The sequence below is a fragment of the Thamnophis elegans genome, chromosome 12, assembly GCF_009769535.1.
Source record: "Thamnophis elegans isolate rThaEle1 chromosome 12, rThaEle1.pri, whole genome shotgun sequence".
Classification (NCBI taxonomy): Eukaryota; Metazoa; Chordata; class Lepidosauria; order Squamata; family Colubridae; genus Thamnophis; species Thamnophis elegans.
In genome coordinates, this window is record NC_045552.1 from 48,281,353 (window position 1) to 48,305,956 (window position 24,604).

General features: G+C 45.2%; 1 protein-coding gene across 1 annotated transcript in view; it reads left to right on the forward strand.

Annotated features, from left to right (window-relative positions):
- Nucleotides 1-24,604, forward strand: part of PCDH19 (protocadherin 19) — a 144,187-nt gene that overhangs the window by 53,324 nt on the left and 66,259 nt on the right. Inside the window, exon 3 of the mRNA XM_032228545.1 lies at nt 22,867-22,925. Within this exon, the coding sequence (XP_032084436.1) occupies nt 22,867-22,925 (59 nt within the window). The remainder of the gene's footprint in view (nt 1-22,866; nt 22,926-24,604) is intronic.

Genomic DNA, 24,604 nt, shown 5'->3' on the forward strand with positions numbered 1-24,604 from the left:
ATGGAGTCCGGGGAACCGGTTCAGGGGCGTGGGCAGCCTGGGTTGCTGCTGGTTCTGCGATCCAGGCCAGATTACCACTACCGGTTTGGTCGAACCGGGAGCAACCCACCTCTGATCCTGCCCATGCAGACCCTACACCATTTCTGACAGATGGCAGTCCAGTCTCTTCTTGAAAGCCTCCAGTGATGAAGCTCCCACAGCCTCTGAAGGCAACTTCTTTTCCATGGGTTGATTGTTCTCACTGTCAGAAAACTTCTCCTTGTTTCCAGGTTGAATCTCTCCTTGTTCAGTTTCCATCCATTCTTCCTTGTCTGGCCTTCGGGTGCCTTGGAAAATAGCTTGACCCCCTCCCCGCTGTGGCAGTCCCCCAAATATTGGAAGACTGCTCTCATGTCTCCTCTGGTCCTTCTCTTCACTTTTGTGATTGTGGAGATCAAATTGAAGGAAGTCACACTTTTCTGCATGACCTTCAGATCACGATAGTTGCGCAGGATTTATAATCAAGGAATGAATAATAACAGAATTGAAGCGAGGATGATGAAGCAGCGGGGAAGTAGGTGGAACAAAGCCACAAACGTTCAAAGCAGAATGATTCAAAGCAGTTAAAGCTTTAGAATCTGGCAGGTTCCCGTCAAGGTAAAAACAACAACGACCCTGTTGTGTCCCAGCAGGATTCCATGACTCTTGCTTTGTCATCCATGACTAGAAGTGGCTTTTGGGCTTTGAGGTGGGAGTTTTTCCCAGCCTATCCTTGGCTCCAGCTGAGACCTTCCGCAGGTATTCTTTGCTTAGCAAGCACTTCAAAACCCTTTCCTTCCAGCACGAGGATGCCATCATTGCTCTGGATAATTGTAAGGGGTGGGATACAACTCCTGACACTTTTGCTCCCCGTACAGAGAAGTTGAAATCCTCTGTGGGGAAGCTCCGGAGTAAGAGTGGTGTCTGTGGATTCATCCGCCTTTGATGATTGTTGGGCTCTGCTGTTGCCTCAAGTTCAAATTGGACTTAATGGGCGAGCGTCACCCCTGAGTTGCGGCTGGTGGTGAATCACAACTGTGAGTAGCACTAATTGGCTACCTTGTTGGCAGATTTGACAGAGAGGCTGGGGGTCAAAAATGGCCAAGATGGGAGGAATGGCCTTTCTTATTTTTTGCACTGGTCCCAGTTGGGAGGGCACACAGCTTATCCCTGCAACCACCAAACTTCCATGTTGTTCAGGATTGACAAACTTTCTGCGTGTTAAAAAAAGAAGAAGAGTAAGAGAAGAGTAAGAATGAATTTGCTACGATGCCACATTTGGGGGGCTGGAAAGACTTGTTGGCAGGAAACTTTGGCTGCAGCCATTTACAGGATGAAAATAGCACTTTGAAAAAAAGGAGGAGGCACCGAATGATGATTTGCTTCATCAGGAAAGGAAAGAAATACATCCAATTCCTCTCCCCCCCTTCTCCCTCCCATAGCAGGGGATTATGGGACTCACCTGTAAGTAAGTAAGTAAAATCTTTATTACGGTCAAAGACCAGCAAAGACTCACCTACCATGCCGTGATGTGGTTTGTTCTGTTTTGGCCTAGTGTGCTGCTATACAGACTTGGTCAACAAAATTATAATGTTGCGGCTACACATTGTGCCAAGTCTCGTATTATGGTTTGGTCAGTGACGGTTTATTATTTCATAGGACTGTTTTTTCCTCACTTTTCAGCTGCTAAGTGCTTTTTGCCCCATTTTTGCCTTCCTTGCCACAGTTGTTAAGCGGGATCGCTGCAGTTCAGTGGTGGGTTTCAAATTTTTTTAGAACCTCTTCTGTAGGTGTGGCCTGCTTTGTGGGAGTGGCTTGCCGGCCATATGACTGGGTGGGAGTGGCTTGTTGGGCATGTGGCTGAGTGGGAGTGGCTTGGCAGTTATGTGACTGGGTGGGTGTGGTCAACTTGTAAAATGTGGTGAAACTCACTTAACAACGCTCTTGCTTAGCAACCAAAATGTTGGCTCAGAAACTCTGGCATTTGAAGCAAGCAAATCTTAAAGCTGTCCAGTTACAAGACCCTTGCACCCCTAACCATTTAGAAAAACAACCCCAGGGGTGTTCAAACTTGACAGCTTTAAGACTTGTGGACTTCAACTCCCAGAATTCCTCCTCCAGTCATGTTGGCTCAGGAACTCTGGCATTGAAGCACGCAAGTCTTAAAGCTGTCAAGTTACAAGACCTTTGCACCCCTAACCCTTTAGAAAAAAAATTCAGGGGTGTTCAAACTTGACAGCTCTAAGACTTGTGGACTTCAACTCCCAGAATTCCTCCTCTTGGTCTTCATCTCCAGAATGCAGCCGCGCAAGCGATTGTGGGTGCACCTCGGTACACCCACGTTACACCTATCCTCCGCGAGCTGCACTGGTTACCGATCGGTCTCCGGATACGCTTCAAAGTGCTAGTCGTAACTTATAAAGCCCTTCATGGTATTGGACCTGGGTACTTGAGAGACCGCCTTCTGCCAATTACCTCCCACAGACCCGTTAGATCGCACAGGGTCGGCCTCCTCCGGGTTCCGTCTACCAGCCAATGTCATCTGGCTACTACCCGGGGGAGGGCCTTCTCTGTAGCAGCTCTGGCCCTTTGGAATGAACTCCCCGCGGAGATTTGGACCCTCACCCCTCTCCAGGCCTTCCGGAAAGCCGTCAAAACCTGGCTGTGCCGGCAGGCCTGGGGTTGATGAGGTCCCCTCCCCTCTCGACTTGTATGGCTGTATGACTCTTGTATATTTTAATTATATGTATTGTGTTTGTATCCCCTTTCCCCTTTTGAGTTGTTCGCCGCCCTGAGTCCCTCCCGGAGAAGGGCGGCATACAAATAAATTAAATCTTAAATCTTAAATCTTGATGATGTGCAGACAGGCGGGGGGGGGGAGGGAGCTGGAACCGGTTCTAAACGGCACTGTAGATTTGTGGAACCTCTTCTATAGAAGAGCTTAGGACTGGCAGGAACCCACCCCTGCTGCAGTTGTTAAATTAGTAACATTGTTGTAAAGTGAATCTGGCTTTTCCTTTGACTTTGCTTGTCAGATGGTTTGCAAAACCATTACAGACACTGCAACCATCATAAATTTGAGTCAATTGCCAAGAGGCTGAATTTTGATCAGGTGACTGTGGGGATGCCGTATTGGTCCGTATTGATATGCACGTTCTTTTAGAGAGTCGTTAAGGCCACCTGCAGCTTTACCTGGATCCTCAGGGCCACCTGAGTGATGCAAATGGGCACGGAGCCTTCCTGGAACTGCAGAAAGGACTGTGTGGTAGACTGGAGATAGATGACATCATATCCCTCCCCCTCTGTTGAGAGGGGACTGTTCAGTTTTTGCCTAGAAGGCCTCTTTGATCCCTCTTTCAAACCATCGGTCCTTTCTGTCCAAAATGTGGGCTTTTCAGTCAACAGCACAGTCCTTTCAACAGTTCCAAAAAAAGCTCCACACCCCTTTGCACCATTTAGGTGACATAGATAAACTCCAGGTGGCCTCAATGACTATAGCAATAGCAATAGCAGTTAGACTTATATACCACTTCATAGGGCTTTCAGCCCTCTCTAAGCGATTTACAGAGTCAGCATATCGCCCCCACAGTCTGGGTCCTCATTTCACCCACCTCGGAAGGATGGAAGGCTGAGTCAACCTTGAGCCGGTGAGATTAGAACCGCTGAACTGCAGATAACAGTCAGCTGAAGTGGCCTGCAGTACTGCACCCTAACCACTGTGCTACCTCGGCTCTTGACTATAAAAGAATGCAAATGCCCAGCTGTCTGCAAGGAGAATAGATCCTTCCATTCCCCACCATCCAGCCAGAGCTGAAGAAGCTTCTTGGGTGAGAAGCAAAACATCTTTAAAGAAAAACCGGAAAGCCCAATTGCCTCTTGGAAAAAAAAAAACACCTTTGGGACAACCTGACCTGGTTGACCAAGAACCTGCATAGGCTTAGGAAGCTGGTGAGGAAGCAAACAAACATCAGATGAAAAAGACAGCATCTAAAAAAAAGATCTGAAGACATATTTTTTTTTAGTATGGTGTTTGCAGCCTTAACATACTCCCCGAAACACTTTGTCGCTGCTAGTGTCAAGAAAACGTGTTTTGTGTTGTGAAAAAAAAAGGGGGATCTTGTTAGTTAATAAGAGCAACTGGCAGGAGAAGACTTCAAGATTATTAAACTGTGTGTTGAACTATGCCACACCAATATGTTCTACAAGCATCTCCTGCAAATCATGGGTGTGATGTAGAGGATGCCTGGTGATACATGGGCAGGGTGGAGAAGGTAGAGCCACTGATGACTATCTTCCCAAAACAGGCTGTTGAATGCAAAACCAGCACGGGTGAGCTGAGGAACACACGCAGTGATGAAAACCCCCTTTTGTCTTTGCACAAGCTGCTGCCGATCGCTTTTAACGAATTCCACTTCTGCTGCTTCTGAAGGAAATCGATCTTTGTAATTCCTTTGTTCATGGAAGAGCCACCTTAGGGTCAGTGATGGATTGCTTGTCGCTTTAAAAAAAAAAATACAATCATTTCTGATCCCAGACTTGTGTTCAGATGTAAAAGTTCACCAGCTTGATCTGATGTAAAGGGGGTATTCGAGGGACGCTCAGTGGCTAAGACGCTGAGTTTGTCGATCAGAAAGGTTGGCAGTTCGGCAGTTTGAATCCCTAGCGCCACATAACAGAGTGAGCTCCAGTTACTTCTCCCAGCTTCTGCCAACCCAACAGTTCGAAAGCATGTAAAAATGCAAGTAGAAAAATAAGAACCACCTTTGGTGGGGAGGGAACAGCGTTCCGTGCGCTTTCGGCATTGAGTCATACTGGCCACATGACCACAGAGACGTCTTCAGATAGCGCTGGCTCTTCGGCTTTGAAACGGAGATGAACACCGCCCCCCTAGAGTTGGGAATGACTAGCACATATGTACGAGGGTAACCTTTACTTTTATTTTTAAGGAGGATATTGCTGATAAGTGATGGACAAATGACAACCGGGGCCCGCCATTAAGGTCTAGATGGGTTGACCTTTTTCATTTAATGAACTTGATGGTTCAGTGAAATTTTCTGCTCCTTGAGATTAGATGGAGAGCTCCTTCTGCTTCCGCTCATGGCTTCTTCTCCTATCCTCAGGTGCTATGGAGAATACCCAAGGTGCCCTTTCCCCCTGTGGCTGTTGTGGCCTGCCAGCAGAGCTGGCGGCAGACTCAGACAGTGAGGAGGTTGGGGAGGAACATGGGCCAGTCCTGGAGTCTGGTGAAGGCTCTGATGAGGGCTCTGCGTCGGAGGCAGAGAAGGGACCAGGCCAGGGCAGTCTAATAGTTCACAGCTGCCTTTGGAGTCGGATATCAGTGGGGCAAAAGAACAACTGGAGCCTGTTCCCAATGTGCGCATGCGCAGAGCTGCCAGGAGAAGGGAACAGCTAAGGAACAAGGAAATAAAGGCACTGGTGGACGCGGGCCTTAAGTCTGAACCCTTGTCATATGCCATTTCAGACAAGTGACTGACCAGTCTCTTCTTAAAAACCTCCAGTGATGAAGGACTCACAACATCTGAAGGCAGCTTCTGTTCCAGTGGTTAATGGTCCTCACTGTTAAGAAGTTTCTCCTTAATTCCAGGTTGCTTCTCTCTTTGATGAGTCTCTTGTCCTGCCCTGTGGTGCTTTGGAAAATAGGTTTGATGTGAACTTAGAAGTGTGGCTTTCCCCTCCATGCTCTGGCCAAATGACTTGATTACTTGGTTTTGGCTCTTCCCTTCTCCCTCTCGGCTCTCTTGGAATAAGCCTACTGGCCTGACGTACACTCAGACACTCTGGTGATGAATGATGAATACGGATGTTGACACGTTGGGCATGCCAAGATGAAACTAGGAATGAGGGGGAAGGCTGTGGTTGGTTACTAAAAGGTCTGTGCAGCAGTGAGCAAGATGGGTCTTGGTTCCATGCTGAGGAAAGGATTACATTTTTCGGTGACAAAGACATACGCACGTGGGAGCTTTCTTCGTCAGCTGTGCAAACGGTTGTGATGAGGAGATGTCATTTTTGTGCAGTTGGTTTCCTTGCTATTTATAGAATAGGTCCTTGTGTGTTGCTCAGAGAACACGGTTGCATCATGTATGTGTCTCTGGCAGCCAATCTGGAAAGTGGGTGAGGTATCCGGGCAGGACAGCAGAAGCATCAGATGTTCCTGTGGTGGCCTCCCAGTGGCCAGTGGAGCTGGCAGCAGATTCGGACAATGAGGAGGTTGGGGGAGGAACATGGGCCAGTCCTGGAGTCTGGGGAAGGCTCTGATGAGGGCTCTGAGGGGGCCAGAGCCATATGCCAGTTATCAGCTGCCTTTGGAGCCAGACATCAGTGAGGCAGAAGAACAGCTGGAACCTGTTCCCAGTGTGCACATGTGCAGAGGTGCCAGACGAAAGGAACAGCTAAAGAACAGGGGTCGACTTGGGAGGAAGGCCACAGGTGGACGATGAATGGCCCCTCCCATGGGGAATAAAAGGGGAGCAAAAGGGGAGTGGAGTTTGCAGGAGACAATGAGTTAATTTTTATTGTACTGCGCATGTATGCGAAGCGTGCAGGCATGGCATGGCCACGAGCAAACCGGCAGTAGTGACTGCCGGAACCCACCTCTGGTCCCTTCCAACTTGGTTATTTTGTTATTTGGAAGCAGATTTAGTAGAGGCACCCAAGTGTGAGGGTTAATATAGAAATTTGATGAATAAAATAAGACACCATGCTGTCCTTCATTTGGTTTTGATTCAGCCTGTTGTGTGAATCTAACTACTGGGCCTTTTTCAGAAATCAGGAAAATAAACCACAGTTTCATGCAGTCTATGAAATTAGCATTAAGCTTTGCTTCCCTTCCCTGGTGTGGTGGTAGACTTAGGACTCAAGGGTACGGGAAGAAACTAATACCAGGACTGGATTCTATGAATTCCTTCATTATAGTGACTAAAAGATTTTCCCCTTTTTCTTTGGGGGAAGAACTGGAGAGGCCTTCCTCAAAGTTACTTCTCGTGGAAGGGTTTGCTTGGGTGTCGAAGGGGCATCCCACAGCTTTTAGCTTCAGTGGAATTCCTGCCAATGGTTCATGGACCTTTTCTTCTGAAGGAACGACCCTGTTCTCCCCAGAAGGCTGGAACTAGTTAATAAGTATATAAAATAAAATTAAAATTAAAAAAAAGAGAGAAAGAGATTAATCCATCTAAAAATGTCCCTGCTGGATGTCTGTTTCGGAGGGCTTCTGTTGATATATTTGTATTTTGTGTTGCTAAGACAACAGCTAAGAGCACTTTGAGAAATTATATATTAGTAAGCTGCATGGGGGCTCAGAGGCTTTTTCTGCTAATGGAGCGACGGATAAATGCCTGCCTATAGAAATCAAACTGCACAGTGTGTGTGTGTGTGTGTGTGTGTGTGTGTGTGTGTGTGTGAGAAATTTACTTGGTTGAGCTTCAGTGCAGTGAGAGGCATTCTTGCTGTTACTAGTTTATCTGAAGAACTCAATTACAGAGGTGCAGACAGTACATTGTGAGTTGGGGTAGGAAGGTGGAGATGGAGGTATACCTGGGATATTTCTTCTTTATCATTAGTTAAAACCTGTGGATGGCCTCTTGTGGCAGGTGACATTCAAGAGTCCTCAAGAGCAGTGGATCCCCAAGATCTGAATTGTTGGGATAGGTGGAGAATGTGATGTTCTGGTGGTGCTCCTTTCAAGAGTCCGCAAGAACAGTGGATCCCCAAGGTCTGAATTGTTGGGTTAGGTGTAGAATGTGATGTTCTGGTGGTGCTCCAAACTCAGTTGGATATACTAGTTTAAAAGGGATGTTTTCAGCCAGGAGTCACGTTCCGCATAGAAATTGACCAATAGCATCTTGAAATCGAAAAGAAGGCGATTCAGACAAGGTCAAACTTCCCCGGAGTCTTTCAAGGAGAAGGTAGACATCATCATCTCATGGTTCGATGGATTCCTGAAATGATTTGGAGCTTGGGCTGGATGATCTCCAGGACCTTTTCCAACTCTCCAACTTTCTGTTTGGTGATTGCATGATGTCTTACAATTTTTGCCCCCAGAATAAAAACCATTTTCCCGGTTTTTCTTTTGAATGCATAGAGTCCTTTAAAGTTAAATGGGCACGGCTGTGGTTTTCAAGAGGAATAAATTGCCAGCCACAGATCAATTCAGCAGAGCCTCGGTGGTGGAGAAAACAATAGGTGGTATGTAGGGATTAAAAACGATTCAATCCTTTGTTGTTGATAATGTTCTGACCTAGGCTTCCTGAGAAAGCATAAATCACAATCTTTAGTCCCCAAAAAACCTCTTTTATTTATACGGCTGTGAATTATGGCCATTCACAGCCCACAAGGCTTTGCAAACAGTCTGTGAAGATTCTGACAGATGTCTGCTCGAGTTGCCACAGTCTTTCTGGGGATAAGCACCCACCCTATCTCCCTTGGAATGCGGCCAGAGACCTAATTGCCAAATGCAGAGCAAGGCCAAACTTAGCACAGAGCCAAACAGAACTTTTCAAAAGTTGAACTGACCAGATGAACTAATTGCTTCCTGCAAAGGCTCACATCCCATTCGCTCCTCTTTTATGTCTTATGGGAGGGGCCAATCATCTCCAAGCCTGACTCCCGAGTCGACCCTGGTTTTTAAATTGGTTTTGCCTTCTGGCAGCTCTGTGCATATGCACACTGGGAACAGGCTCCTGCTGTTCTTCTGCTTTGCTGATGTCAGATTCCGGAGGCTCCAGAGGCAGCAAATAACTACCAGATGGCCCTGGCCCCCTCTCTGCCTCCGACACAGAGCCCTCGTCCAAGCCTTCTCCAGACTCCAGGACTGGCCCATGTTCCTTGCCAACCTCCTCATTGTCTGATTCTGCTGACTGCCAGCAGAACACAATCGATAAGTGGGTTTGGGACTGAGGTGAACCCCTTGGCTCTAGAATGACATGTCGGCATAAAATGGGGTGCGCCAGGACTAAAGCTAACTTTGAATTCAAACCCAATCAAACCAAAGTCAGTTATCACGCTCACTTTCCTGGTCTTTTGTCCTTAATCCACACAACATTCATCTATTAGCAACAACTCTGTGGGCTAACATAGCCTTCAGACCTCCGGTTGTGGCTATTTGATACGAAAGTTCTTTAGTGATGGGTGGGTGAAGTGGTGCAGTGGCCTAGAGGTGGCGCTCTCGCCTCACAGTCAGGAGGCTGTGAGTTTGATCCTAGGTAGAGGCAGATATTTCTCTCTCTGGGCACACTGGGAATATGTCTGCTGAACAAAACTCTGCATTGGCGACAGGGAAGGGCATCCGGCCATTAAAAACACTCTGCTAGCTCCATTCAGTTGCCCAGACTCCACCCTGCAAGGGATTATGGGGTCGTTCAATGGAGATGTGGTTGGAAGGGGGTATTTTCTGGGAGGAAGGGGGAACTTCAGAGTTGTTGTTGTTAGTTGCGAAGTCGTGTCCGACCCATTGTGGCCCCATGGACAAAGTAGATGTGATAAATTCAACCCCCTGATTTGAGATGAGCATAGAGGCAGGTGGGGACTGATGCAGCCTTCACACATAAGACAAACATCTCTTGTTAAGTGGCCCTGCTTTTATACTTGCTTATAAATCTGTGCTTTTGTAGACAGCTCTCTGCATGTTGTTACCGTACTGGATCTCTTTGGCAATTGTTCGATCACCCTTGTGTGCTGCCTTCCTTCCTTTTAAAAGATTGCTGCAATCTTTCACTGTTTAATGTTTTCCTCAGAAGTCTTTGCAAACACAGAGATCAGAACAGCATCCTTCCAAAGTGTAGAATAGTTGCATTAAGAGCTGGCGAAAGCTACTTTATAATCACTCTTTCTCACAACCCTTCCCCTTCCCTTGAATGCCTCATCTTGAAAGGTGCATTGCTCTTGATTCCTCCCTAGCAGAAAGACTCTCGTCTGTTCACCCCTTTAACTCCAGCCACTCTTGCAGAGAACTTCCCTGTCTCCTCTGTCCTGAGTCCGATACAAAAGGGTATGTGTGTGTGTGTGTGCCCGTCTGTGTAAATGTGTGTGCAGGCAGCCTACAGAGCTGGCACGCAGAGCTTCCTTTGCACAGATGGGGAGAAGAACAGCCTGGGCATTAGCAGCTGGCCCGAGGAGATGGGGAGTAGAACGATTTCGCCAGAGCCAGCATAAGATCATCCGAATGGCTCCCAGTGGAGGACAAATGCACTGAAGCCCTTCTGACAATGTTTTCCTGCCTCAGTGGCAACACACGAAAAGCCACCTGCTTTGCAGATCCATCTGATGGAACGGTGGGTGAGGGAATGTGCCAGGGGGAGATTCAAGACCGAACGAGGGAATTTTAAGCCAGCCCAGGGATGAAAATATGCTGGATCGAAAACCCAATGCGCCCTGCCAATTTGTCACTTCGTTTTCTGCCTTCCACATTAATATATTCATTTTTTTGGTGGCAGCACCGGTAGTTGGAAACAGCCTCCAAAGCTGCCCCCCCCCTCACCCTCTTGGTCGGTTTTCCAGAAAACTTGAATAATTTTGGACAACCTTTGCTTGAATATCTGCTCGATTCTCCATCTTGGCTTTTTGATTCTTGTTTCGTTTGTTTTGTTCTGGTAGTTTTTGCGTCCTTATGTTTGTAGAAAACCACAAAGATGACATTGGAAAAGCTGCAAGGGGATGATTAGCAAAACACAAATGGCATGAAAGGGTTTGAAAGAAATTCAAGATTGCTGTACCTTGACTTTCTTCAGTATCAGAAGGAAGGGTGGGCAAACGCCATCGAGCTTTCAAGTTTCTACTACCTGTTTTTATTAAAATTATAAAATAAATGTTATTTGTTAATCATATTTATATAACTGTCCGTCTCATCCATATTGTAAAATTCTAGTATTTCACATAGAGTCTGTTTCCTTTTTGAACTTTGTGAAAGGCTGACTTGTTTTTATATGGAAGCTGATGTGGTCATTGTTGTTACAATCGGTTTGATCAGTGTTAACCTCACCACAAATCTTTTAATTGTTGTTTGTAGATAGAAGATAGAATTATTTATTGGCCAAGTGTGATTGGACACACAAGGAACTTGTCTTTGGTTCATCTGCTCTCAATGTACATAAAAAGAAAAGATACATTTGTCAAGAAACATAAGGTGCAACACTTAATGCTAGTCTTAGGGTACAAATAAGCAATCAAATCATACTAGGAAACAATCAATATAAATCGTAAGGATACAAGCAACAAAGTTACACAGTCATGTAGTCATAAGTGGGAGGAGATAGGAATGATGAGAAGATGAATAATAATGGTAATGCAGCCTTAGTGAATAGTTTGACAGTTTTGAGGGAATTGTTTGTTTAGCAGAGTGAAGACGTCTGGGAGAAAACTGTCCTTGTGTCTAGTTGTTCTGGTGTGCAATGCCCTATAGTGTTGTTTTGAGGTAGGAGTTCAAACAATTTATGTCCAGGATGCGAGCGGTCTGTAAATATTTTCATGGCCCTCTTTTTGACTCGTGCGGTGTAGAAGGCAGGTTGGTAGCCATTGTTTTTTCTGCAGTTCTAACTATCCTCTGAAGTCTGTGTCTTGTATGTGTCTTGTATTTGTGTCCTGTAAGTCACCAAAAGCCACTGGATTGCAACAGGGCAGAAGTTAAATAGATAAAACAATTTTGGCATGAAACACACCACGGATGACAATTTAATTCATTGGAGCTCCAGAAGTGTGGTTGGTCTTCCTGTTTTGAAGCTTGATGCTCCTCAACTTCACTGATTCTACACGAGGAACATTTGAAGGAGAAGAGTTGAGGGTCTTTTTCTATCTCTCTTGTGTGTGGAGACACATTTTTCTGTGTGAGTCCCCATCTGAAGTTTCAAAATGCTTCACTCTCCTTGGCAGCAGAGAAAGGTTAAAAGATGGGTGCAAATGAAAGCTGGGAGAACATTCGCTTTCTAAAAGATAAAAGAGGGCAAAAAATAGGGATGTAGGGTCTTAGATGATTTGTGATTTGAAGGTTTTCAGCTCCCGGCTCTTCTGCAGATCAGTTAAATGAAGAATGATTAGATCGGTTTTCCCCAAACTGGTTCTTGGGAATTCGGGAACCCGTAGTCCTAAATACGTCTGAAAATGTATTTAACAGGAAAGCTGGCTTGGGGGAACGTGTATGAGAAAGCTGGCTTAGGGGGAAACATCAGGAATAGTAGGCTTGCCAATGACAGAACTGGGTCTCTAAATAGCAGAGCATGTGTTTAAGCAGCCTGCGCCCCCCTCCTCTTCCCCAAGCTGGCATGCTCCAGAGGCCCTGAGATGGCAGCTCCCCAGATGATCAGCTTGCGTGGCTGGGAATCCTGGATGCTGCCATTCCAACGTCTTTTGGAGATGGCAGAGTTGAAAGAAGGCTTGCTTAGAGAAATACTTTTAATGATTTTAAAGTCTGGCTTCCATGGCTGCTAGGGATCAGCCTGCGTCTTCATATTCAGATGCTCTTCTGACCTAGGCTTCCTTAAAAAGCGTGAAGCAGAGTCTTGGTCCTGGCAAAACCTCTTTTATTTATCCGACTGTGAATTCCTTTCATTCACAGTCAGCAAGGTTGGCAAACGGTCTTTCAGAGGAATATTTATCAACATGAACCTTATCTCGCTTGGCGAGCTGCCAGATAGCTAGTTTCCAAATACAGGGCAAGGCAACACTTGGCGCAGAGTCTCTTATAGTCACAAACAGAACTTTCCACTCTTGAAACGATGGAACAAGCTGCTTCCTGCAAAAGCCCACTCCCTGTTCGTTCCTCTTTTGTTTCCTATGGGAGTGGCCAATCACCTCCAAGGTTGGCTTTACTCCTAAGTCGACCCTGCTTTCTTAGTTGTTCTTGTCTTCTGGCAGCTCTGCACCTGCACACACTGGGAACAGGCTCCAGCTGTTCCTCTGCCTCAGTGCTGTCTAGCTCCTTCTCTGCCTCCAACGCAGAGCCCTCGTCTGAGGTTTCCTCAACCCTCAGAACTTACCCATGTTCTTTCCCAACCTCCTCAATGTCTGACTGCCGCCAGCTCCGCTGACCGCTGGCGGGCCACAACAGAGGCTGAAGAACGGCCAGACTCCCTCTCGACCTGCACTATGGGAATGAATTGAAGTTTGAGTAATGGTGGTAGAAGCACGTGAGGAGATCCAGATGCAGGCTGAATTAGTCAGCATAGAGTCTGGGGTACAAGAGGCCCTAAGCACTCTGATATGTTGCAGATGACAAAGAGAACAGCAAAAAGAGGCCAACTGGTTGCCAGAGCTACAAGAAAGCAGCTTGATTGACTCTTTAGGACAAGGAAGCTTTTAATTCCCTACCTGTGGCTCAGCTTGTTGGCTGTGGTTTGCATTATCTGGAACCCTGGCCTGTCAATGGACTTTGATATTTCTGAACATGTTTGTGTCTCTGAACTTTTTTTTTTGCAAAAAGTAAGTTTTGGTGCTTGTTTGTAATGGTGTGTGGGAAGGACCTTGGGAGACTGGGTGAAGAGACCCTGCCTAGGGAGCAGTCCAGAGGTGGGTTCCTACCAGTTCGCACCTATTCAGTAGAACCAGTTCGTCAAATTTACCGAACCGGTTAGAAGAGGTTCCACCAGTGGACCCGGAAAGCAGGCCACACCTACAGAAGAGGTTCCAAATTCTTTGAAACCCACCACTGGTCCTTGGATATGATTATTCTACACTATCATGCTCATAATTATAAAACTCAGTGCCTCTGTGAAAGGTAAGGATGACTACTGCGTTTGTGGTGCAATCAGAACATTGCGTGTGTTGAAGTTGTTTTAACGCAAACCAAAGATGCCTTTTAAAAAACAAGTTTACATCATATTCTTATGCATCCCAGTGCTGTGTGTGAGGTAATTTAAGGTGGTTCTGACAAGTGTTGTTGGCATCTTCATATCTGGTCACATGGGCGGCAAGCCACTCCCATCCAGTCACATGGGCGGAAAGCCACACCCACAAAGGAGGCCACACCCACAAAGTAGGTTTGAACAATTTTTGAAACCCACCACTGGAGCAGTCAGTTAAAGGACAGCATAGCCCTCACTGGATAGCGGTCAGGGCAAGGGGCTCAGAAGATTGCCTCTCTAGTTTCTTGGGCTGCGTAGGGTGGGAGAAGAATTGTACTTTCAGACTTCCAAGATTCTTTACAACTAAGTAGAATTAGCTCATCTAATTGTGATTCCTATCTGGTTTACCCCACGAGGCTGACAGCTGCTCAGAAAACTTTTGAGTTTGCTGTCTACTTTGTGTTTCTTTGATTAAAGATTTACGACTGCAACTAATACCTTGAATTTGTATCAGAAGCTGGCAGCCCTGAAGAATGATGTCTTTTCCTTTGAGTAGTTGTGGAAAATAACAGGGGGTTCCAGTTTGAAGGAATCAATAGGATCAGCCAAAATTAGGGGTGTAATATTTCCTACCCGATACCTCTGAAGTAGGATGTGGAGATGACTATGTTCTGTCCACAAACACGGCGGCTGCACAGTTAATCATCATTGGTAGATTTTCCCTTGTGAAATGGTTCACTTTTTAAAACTCTTATCTAAAGATGAACTTTCACCTCTGATACATGAAAAGAACGTAGAATAACTTTATTGTCACTTTGAATGTACACTAATCGGCATGCATTAAAATGAAATTTTGTTGCATACAGCTCTCGAAAGGATCGATGTATAAGGGGCTTTCGTGGTTGTGTGTTTGTTAAGAACGAGAAGGAAGTCCTTTGTGGAGGTTAGTCTACACCAGGGGTGTCCAACCTTGGCAAGTTTAAGACTTGTGGACTGTTGGGGAATCCTGGAAGTCGAAGTCTTAAAGTTGCCAAGGTTGGAAAGATCTGGTTTACACCAACCATGCTCCTTCAAACAGGAGGAAATTCCTGACCAGCCTAGAATCTGTCTACATGTGAAGGAGCCTTATGTGTACCAGTTAGATCAAAACACAGGACAGAGATATGTCAATTATGGCAACATAACCACCAGTTGTATAGCTTCAACACCAAGTACAACAAGCTGTGGTGTAGCCTCAAAGCTCAGAAATGCAAAACAGAAAACTCCTTAAATCAGTGGCCCCCAATTTTTTGGGTGTCAGAACCTTTTCCATGGAAGGAGGTTTTCTGTGGAGTGTCTGTGTGTGTGTGGTTTTGTGTGCTGCCTGCATCCCATGCATGCACAGGTGGGGTTTCGCTTGTTCAGCCCTGTTCCTTGTGGGCCATGGACCAGTGCCAATCCTCAGCCCTGGGATTTAGCCCCTGCCTTAAATAATGGGAGTAGTGAGAGAAAGCTGCACTGGAATTAAACTACAGTGTTGTGATGGAATGCCAGTCTGACTGAAAAAAAAAAACAAGAGAAAGACAAGTCATTATATATATAAAAACTAATTAAGTTATTTGAGTCTTGAGAAAATAGCACAAGAAAAGGTTTGTGCTAGGTATAAGATGAAGGAGAAAAGAAAATTGTGATAGACTTTCAATTGTGATAGACTCCCTTAAGATACTTTCTAAGAGTCTTTATTTCGTACGTTTACCTACCTTGAAGGGCTGAGAGATGAGCACGCAAGAGAAGAGCACCTTCCTTCTGAAGGAAGACAATCGCCTGTGTTAAACAGACCCATCTTTGATTGGAACAAAACAATCCCAGTTGTGACTGGTGACTGGTGACTAATGTCACATTGGGCTGAGCTCTGGCAACCGCTGCTGAATTCTTGCTAGCGAATGTGACACGGCGCATGTAAATTGTTTGCTGAACATCAGCCGGTGTGGTTCCTGCGTGCGTTGGCACTAATCAGTTCACCAGCCACACGGTACGTGAACAAACACGGGCCTAGACTTCTGTCAATTCCAAGAAGGCGTTCGCTGGAGCCTTCTACTGTAGTTGGCTAACCTTACATTGTGGCAGTCAATTCCGTGAGTCAATATACTTAACCCTTCGCTTCTTTTGCGGTTCTTGTACCGGCATCTTTTCCATACTTAATAGCAAAGTGATTCCAGCTTGAACAAAACTGAATGCTTGCAAAGGAAAAATGAGAGGAGGGCTGGGTCTCCCCTACAACCCTCGTTTTCTTGTCGCTTTGCACTCTTTCCATAGACTTGGGGCACAGCATCTGATATCCTTGTTTGTTCTGTCTCTCTTTCTCTGACTCTCTGACTCTCTGCCTGTCTCTGTCTCTCTCTCTCTCTGTCTCTCTGTTTCTCTCTGACTCTCTCTCTCTCTCTCTCTCTCTGTCTGTCTCTGTCTCTCTCTGTCTGTCTCTCTCTCTCTCTGTGTGTCTCTCTCTGTGTGTCTCTCTCTGTCTCTCTGTCTGTCTCTGTTTCTCTCTGTCTCTGTCTCTGTCTCTCTCTCTCTCTCTCTCGTTCTTGGGTTAGCGCAGCTGTAGCCATGACAGCATCTTAGAAAAATGGGCTACGCTGCCAAAAATCCAGTTTTATAAACTGGAGGCTGCAGCATTTTAGAAAAGAAAGAAAGGAAGAGCATTTTCCTGCTGAGACTCTTGAGTGCTTTGATTGCCAAGCCATCCAGCAAGAACAAGGAGGAGGGCATGTCAAAGGTTGTGGGTTTTCGGCACGAAGTCTCCAGCTTGACTATTCAGCAGGGATTACAATGCCAGAACAATAACTGAGCCAGGTTGGTGAGGCCAACTCCCTCTGGGTTGGTTGTATCCTCTCTTTATTATTTTAGCAAATAACTCAAGGCGGTGAACGCATCCAACATCCCTCCTTCCTCCTATTTTCCCCACAACAACAACAGCCACCCCAGAAGGTGTGTGGGGCTGAGAGAGAGAAAGAGAGAGGGATTGACCCAAGCTCACTCATCTGGGATTTCTTGACTAAGGTGGGACCTGAAGTCTTCTTCTTTCTACCTGGTGTCTTAACCACTAGACCAGTCTGCTTTGAGATCAAACTGGTTCTCCTTCAGATAATGTACTTCTCCCTGGGAGATGCATGTTTCTCTTCATTGTATTGTGCTTGTATTCCCCCCCCCCCTGAAAATTGTAATTAATTGTACTGTGCTTGCATTTTTCTTCCAAAAAGTGTTAATGGTTGGCCAGGAGTGCTTTAAACATGACTAGCTTGGAACCAAAGCGTAGCCTGGACCTTCACAATCTTGTATGCCCTGCTTGTGATTATTTTGGGAGGAGCTGCAGCCCGTTTTCATTAATAGTCTCCTTGGAGTGGCATTCCAGGTTTTGGCCATTTCTTCTTGAGGATCTTTAGTCTGTATTGTTTATACGGATTCCTCTCCAGATCTCTTTATCTCTTAGCTTCTCCTTGCTCTTCTGCTTTGATTCCTTTCTTCTTTTTCTTCCTCTGCTCCCTTATCTGCTTCTTCCTTGTTCCTGTCCACTCCAGCTTGGGCATATCTTACCCTTTTATAAACTGATCTGTTTCTGCCTTTTTTTGTACGGTTGATACTTCTCCCCCGAGAAAGCTGAATGTTTGGGAACATTCTGAGACGTCATAGGGGCTCGATCAGCAGGCGAGATGTAGCTGATATAAAGACTGCATCTTGTCTTTTGTTTATTATGTTTCAAGATAAAAGGAGTTGGGATCTTTTTCTTCCAGGACCTGATCTGTGGGATTTAATAGGGCTGGGGTGTTTTGAGGTGAAGGAGAGAGAGAAAAGGTCTTATTGCCAATATAGCTTCCAAGGCGAAACAGCTGTCACATCTTCTTAGTAAACACATACCGTTCCTTGCTGGATATTTCTTCGTGTCCAACTCGATTTTGATCTAGCCAAGCAATAGAGAATGCCTTGCTGTGTCCTCTTGGGAACCACTTTCAGAGCCTAATACACTGTAACTCTAAAGTTGCCTTTCCTACCAGAACAATGGAATTTTGTAAAGAGTGTATAAACAAACCACCCAATGAAGAATCAGGGCCCTACGTTAAGTTGCAGTTCATAAGATTTATTGCTCAGGCCTGTACACAAGAATCTGGCCAACTAAAGTTCAGTATTAAATTGGTTCCAGATAAGAGTCAAGGGAATTCAAGCGAGGTTGAATTTGGAATGTTTGTGGCAATGTAATGTTGTTGTTGTTAGTTGCAAAGTTGTGTCCAACCCATCACAACCCCATGGACAACGTTCCTCCAGGCCTTCCTGTCCTCTGGAGTCCATTTAAGCTCACACCTACTGCTTTGGTGATTCCATCCAGCCACCTCATTCTCTGTTTTCCCTTTCTTCTTTTGCCCTCAATCTCTCCCAGCATTAGGCTTTTCTCCAGGGAGTCCTTCCTTCTCATTAGGTGGCCAAAGTATTTGAGTTTCATCTTCAGGATCTGGCCTTCTAAAGAGCAGTCAGGGTTGATCTCCTCTAGGACTGACTGGTTGGATCGCCTTGCAGTCCATGGGACTCGCAGGAGTCTTTTCCAGCACCAGAGTTCAAAGGCCTCCATTCTTTAGCACTCAGCCTTCCTTATGGTCCAACTTTCACAGCCGTACATTGCAAGTGGGAAAACCATTGCGTAGTAACTGCATTACGTGTGCAGAAAGAAGGAATTTCTAGAACCTAGAAGTGAATTCACACTTCATTCCTGTAGTCTTTATGTAAATGTAAAAGGGCGCCATTTGTGTTTGTAATTTTGACTGCTGTTTCCAAAGCAAGGTAGGATGTAACTGGAGATGTGATCGTTGATAAGAAACAATGAGAACATGTGCACATGCGTCCATTAAGATGGAAGCAAATAAGAACAGGAAATCTTCCATCAGATTTTCTTTGGGTGGGAGGGGGGGGAAGCTTTCCATTAAAATGACCTCCTCCACTTTGGTGAAGTATAACGTATTTCAGTAGGTGTAACTTATAGAGGCTGTTCTGAACCAACTTCTGTTTATGAAAATTAGCTTTGGCAGATACGATGCACAATCTGTTGTGATCAAGTATTTCCTTCCTTTTGAGATATGTCCTTAACTTTTCCGACTACACGGATCCTCAATGTATTCATAACCACTTGCACCCATCAAACGCTTAGCAATGCTTTCTTGGTTAGGTGGCCCTTCCATTGTTCTCCTTTCTGAGGGACTGCACAAACCTTCATCTCTTTGCCTCTTTAAAAGCTCCTTGCCTTAAGGTAATACATATTTTCCTGCAAGAGTTAAGGCGGAAAAGAAGAGGGTTAGGAAGCTGGATTCAGATATGTCTTAGGCGGCCCTTAAATACAGGCCTGGCATCTTGTTACAAGGAATCTTTTACGTAAGGACATTTTGAGTTGAGCTCAGAATTTTCATTGCTAAGCAAGGCAGTTGTTAAATGAGTTTGACCGCATTTGATGACCTTTTTGTGATGACCTTTTTGCCACAGTTGGTAAGTGAATTACTGCTGTGGTTAATTCAATCATATGGCCATTAGGTGAATCTGTTTCTGCTCCAATTCTGGACGTTTTTAAGAAGAGATTGAAATGGTATAGGGTTACCTGCCTGAGCAGGGGGTTGGAGTAGAAGACCTCTTAATGTCCCTTCCAACTATTCTATTCTATTCTATTCTATTCTAATCTATTCTATTATATTCCTCTTACTCTACTCTACTCTACCCTATCCTACCCTGCTATTACTCTACCTTGCTATTATTCTACTTTGCTATTTATTCTACTCTACTCTACTCTACTCTACTCTACTCTACTCTACTCTACTCCCCATTGACTTTGCTTATTGGAATCCAGCTGGGAAGGTTACAAATGATGACCAGAATATTCCCAAGACTATTTAACTGTCATAAATAGATGCCAATTATCAAGTGCAATAAATAAAAAGAAGGGGGCGGGGAAGTGGCCAAATGAAAGACAGTTGGTGGCTCCACCCACTTTTGGCTTGGATTCTACCTATTCCTGATCTTGACCCCATCTACAAATTCACTTTCTAGAAGAATATGGCCATTGACCAAAGGAACAAAGGCCTGTCCTTGTTTCAAATGGGCAAAAATTCCCATAAGAATTGTCGTTTTTCTTCATCCCAGCATGAATGCCAGGAGCGGGTTGCTTTCTTTGTGTAATGTATTTATTTCCCATGATTTATCTCCCACTTTAATTGCAGGCGCTAAATACAACCATCAGTGAGACAGATTAGCCCGAGAAATGCAAACCATAAACTTTGGCACATTTCCCCCCAAATGGTGTAGGAGTTTGGATGCTCCATTTAACTTAGATTAATGGTCTCCTCATTTCTGCTTTGGAGATAGCTGCCAGATATGCCTTCCCTTGGCAAAGGGTTGTAATGAATCCCACCCAACGTAAGCATGGGGAACTTGGAGGACCTCCTAGTCCATGCTCTCCCTCCCCCACCATCTTCTAAAACTGCAAGAGGAACACATCAACAAACAACATGTAGGAGAAGAAGAGACAGAGCCTAGGGGTGGGTGGAATCAAGCAGGGAATCAGCCTAGAATGATTATGCTCCCACTAATGGCCAAAGTCCAACCCCTCTTGAATTCCGTTGATTTTTATCTAGTGCCAATTTAGTGCTCAGTGTTAGTTGACTAAATTCTTGTGTATAGGCATGAGTAATAAATCAACACAGGAACTTAATGTGTGGTTCCTATTCTTTGTTCCTCACACAGCTTGCTTCTTTGCAGTCTGACACATCATTTCTGTGATGCAGTGGCTAGAATGCAGCATCGTAGGCTAATTCTACCCACAGTCTGAAGTTCGATTCTGATGGGGCTCAACGTTCTGTCCTTCCAAAGTTGGTAAAATGAGGACCCAAATATGCTGGGGGCAATATGCTGACCCAGAAAGTACCATAAAGCACTAAGGGGCAGCACTAAGCACTATTGCTGCTTCTCAACTCTAATGACTTCCAGAGTTGGTAGGACTCAACTCCACAATACCTAGCCAGACTGAAAGACCACACGGTCCTAAATTTTGCAATGTGAATTTGGTCCGCTGGTCTAGCCATTCTTGTGAAGCTGTCCTCCAAGAAGAGCAGGGCCGAAATGTAAGTCGTAGAGAAGCAAGGAAATCAGCCAGCTGGTGGAATTCACTACCTACATCAGTGATGGCAAACCTTTTTTGCCTTGGGTGCCAAAAAGCACGCGTGCCCATCCCATAGTTTAATGCCCCTCCCATGCCCTGCCCCCTGCGCATGTGTGTGTGTGTGTGTGTGTCCCGCTGCTCCGTGCATGTGTGCATGGCTTTCTTGGAGCCTGGGGAGGGCGAAACAGTGTGGCTGACTGTAATGATTCATTATGAACCGTTTTATGTCTGCCTTGAACCAAAAAGTTTCACCAACGTATGTATTTTGCCAAAGGTCAGGCTTACAGACTTACCTAGGAGAAAAAAATAAGGAAGGGGAGAAGAGAGGGGGGGGAAAGCAAGTGTAGACACTGTTCTCTGTACTATAGCTCTTAAAAACAATCAGCCAGGAGAAAAAAAGAGCAGATTGTATGATTTGGTTACAACTGGTTGCCCGTTGAAGAGGGAAACGGGTGGTGGGATACTGTTAACTGCGCCACAGCTCTACATATTGATTTCCGCAGCCGCCATTTTGTCAAGTGCCTCTGGGCAGTGTACATCATAAAAACTATAAAAATGATTAAAATGTTGCAGAGTAAATATTTTTGGCACTTAGAAAAACAGCTGCTTTGGAATTCAATACAGCCAGATTCAAGGATCCAGGCCCGGGCGCACGATCTAGTCTTCATGTGTTTATGAAAGGCTGACAAGTTTGGAGTCATTCTGATATCCAAAGAGAGAATATTTCTGAAAGTAGAGACTACTGCAGAGAAGGCACATCTCCTCGTTCCCCGCCAGCCAACATTCCCTGGCTGCAGCATCCAATCTGAGTCAATCCCCCATGACCAGAACTTTAGTCTTCTGAGCTTTCGGACTAATGGTGGACTCCAGCAGGAGTCTGAAACCTTTGAAGACTACCAAACCTCTGATCCCTTTGAAGACTAAACCTCTGATCCCCCACCATGAGCCGTGGTGGCGCAGGGGTTAGAGTGCAGTACTGCGGGCTACTTCTGCTGTCTGCCAGCTGCCTGCAATTTGGCAGTTCAAATCTCACCAGGCTCAAGGTTAACTCAGCCTTCCATCCTTCCGAGGTGGGTCAAATGAGGGCATGGATTGTTGGGGGCAATAGACTTTGTAAACCACTTAGAGGGGGCTACAAAGCACTGTGAAGTGGTATATAAGTCTAAGTGCTGTTGCTATTGCCCTTCCTTCCTTCCTTCCTTCCTTCCTTCCTTCCTTCCTCCCTCCCTCCCTCCCTCCCTCCCTCCCTCCCTCCCTCCCTCCCTCCCTCCTGTTAGAGTGCAGTACTGCAGGCTACTTCTGCTGACTGCTTGCAATTTGGCAGTTCGAATCTCCCCAGGCTCAAGGTTGACTCAGCTTTCCATCCTTCCGAGGTGGTTAAAATGAAGATCCATATTGTTGGGGGCAGTATGTTGTCTCTGTAAATGGCTTAGACAGGGCTGCAAAGCTGTATATAAATCTAAGTGCTATTGCTAGTGCTATCCCGGTGACCAACCCAGATTATATCCTGCAACATTATCCTGGCACACGTATATTTGCCTTCAATTCTTGGCTGATGGGATCCCTCAGCATGTCCGGTCTACCCACCTGAATTGGATGGATAGAAACAAATGGGAGAAGACTGTCTCTGAAGTAATCCTTAGGGATTACCTTAATCTCATTACCAATGACACAGTCTGAACCCTCTGCTGTTACAGGCAGCAAATGATTTTGGTGTTCTCCATGGCTTTCATTGGGATGTGATGCCCTGAAACAACCACATTGGTGGTGACCCATGGCTAAGCCCTGATTTAACTTCCCTTGATGATTTTTTTTGTCCCAACCGGCTTAGCTATTCCAAATTGCCAGCAAACGAAGTGTGTAACCATCTCTGTTTTCTTCCGTTCCTTTCAGACCGAAAACTACTCGTTTGATTCCAACTATGTGAACAGCCGAGCTCATTTAATAAAAAGGTAGGTGGGGCATTGGGTGCATTTTGGGGGCATCAAAATCCAATTGTTTAATTCATTCCCATCGGCTTCTTATTTTCTAGGCAAAATCTGCTCACTTGGTTTGGGGATGGGGTGGTGATAGTGGCAGAGGAGACAGCTTCCTCAAAGTAAAAAAAAGTAAAAAATTGACATCTTAGTAAAATCCTCACTGCTTTTGGCTTTTAAAGGCAAACTCAACTCAACCCAACCCAACCCAATCCCAGACTCACTCTTGAGCGATGCTTCCTTCATACATAGGAGTGGTGTATAAACATAAACATTCTTGCAAAGTTTATTTCTCTGCACAAAACTATAAAATGAAAGTGTTGGAACTGGAGAATGCTCTCTGCTTTGGAGGACGAGAGATGGGAAACAAGGAATTCCTAACGGATTGATCCCACACCTATTTTTTTTGAAGAACTGTTGGAATGGCAAGGAAAAATGACATTTGTACTATGCCATGTCTCCATCTACTATTCTTCTTGAACTCAACTATTTCCTCTTCTTTCAAAGAATTTGTTTATTGCCCAGTTTCTTTCAAGCGTAAATGAGAAAATGAATGGGTTCCCTTGGGGATGTGTTGATAATAATAATTACTAACATCTCACTAGTCATTATCTCTAGCATTGGAACGAGAGTTCAATCTTCTTCTTTCTTTGTTGTATCCATCCAATACCTCCACTTCCAAGATCTTTAAATAAAGTTCTGGAAAAAATGGATTTATTGGCTTGGTATCTGCTTCTTCAGCAACCAACCTCACCATGACTTAAAAGGGCTGAAAATCTTTTGACCCTAAAGGAACTTTTGTTCTTATGTGTCTCAGCACCATGGCTGTGAAGGATGTAGTTTAGACCCAAAGGTGCTTTTCCAGGAGGCAACTGGATTTTCTTGTTTTCTTTTCTTTTAAAGACATTTCACTTCTCACCCAAGAAGCTTCTTCAGCTCTGACTGGATGGTGGGGAATGGAAGGATTGATACTCCTTGCAGGCAGCTGGTCCTTTGCATCCTTTTAGCGGGTCGCTGAGGCCAGTTGGAGGTCTATCTGTGTTCTCAGGGTCACTCGAGTAGCACTCCTGGTTCCCGTAGCCTGCAATTTTTTCCTCTGGAAATCCATCCCTACTCCCACACTATTCAAAGGGTGTTCATCCCAAATTGTATAGCTAAAAGTCTGTAGAGATTCTCAGTCATCCAGGTCATGGTTGTCCCAAGGATGCCAAAGATGTGGTTTGGAGTCCAGCAATCAGGATGGCCACGGAATTCTGAATGTCCTAGTCTAAAATTAGTGGTGGTGTAAAAGGGCTTTGGGTGTGTGTGTGTGTTTGCTTCACCAGACCAATACTAAGTTGTTACGTCTGAAAGAGATATCATCATCTTCTATCCGTTTGATGGGGTGAGCAAAGATTCTTTTGCGCAACCAAGCAAATGAATGGTCCATGTGTGCAAAGAGCTTGAAGGCTGTAAGAAGCTTGCTCTCTGCTTGAAGTTTTCTTCCTCCTTGACTTTTTAATGCCTTCTAAGCTTGGATTTCTTTAAACACATCACATTTTACTTTAATTCTAATCTGGCTTTCTGGGCTGAATCATAATCATTCCATCAACCGATACATTTTTTTGAAGACACTTTGAGGTGACACCCTGCTGCTTGCTTTCAATTCCAGGCTG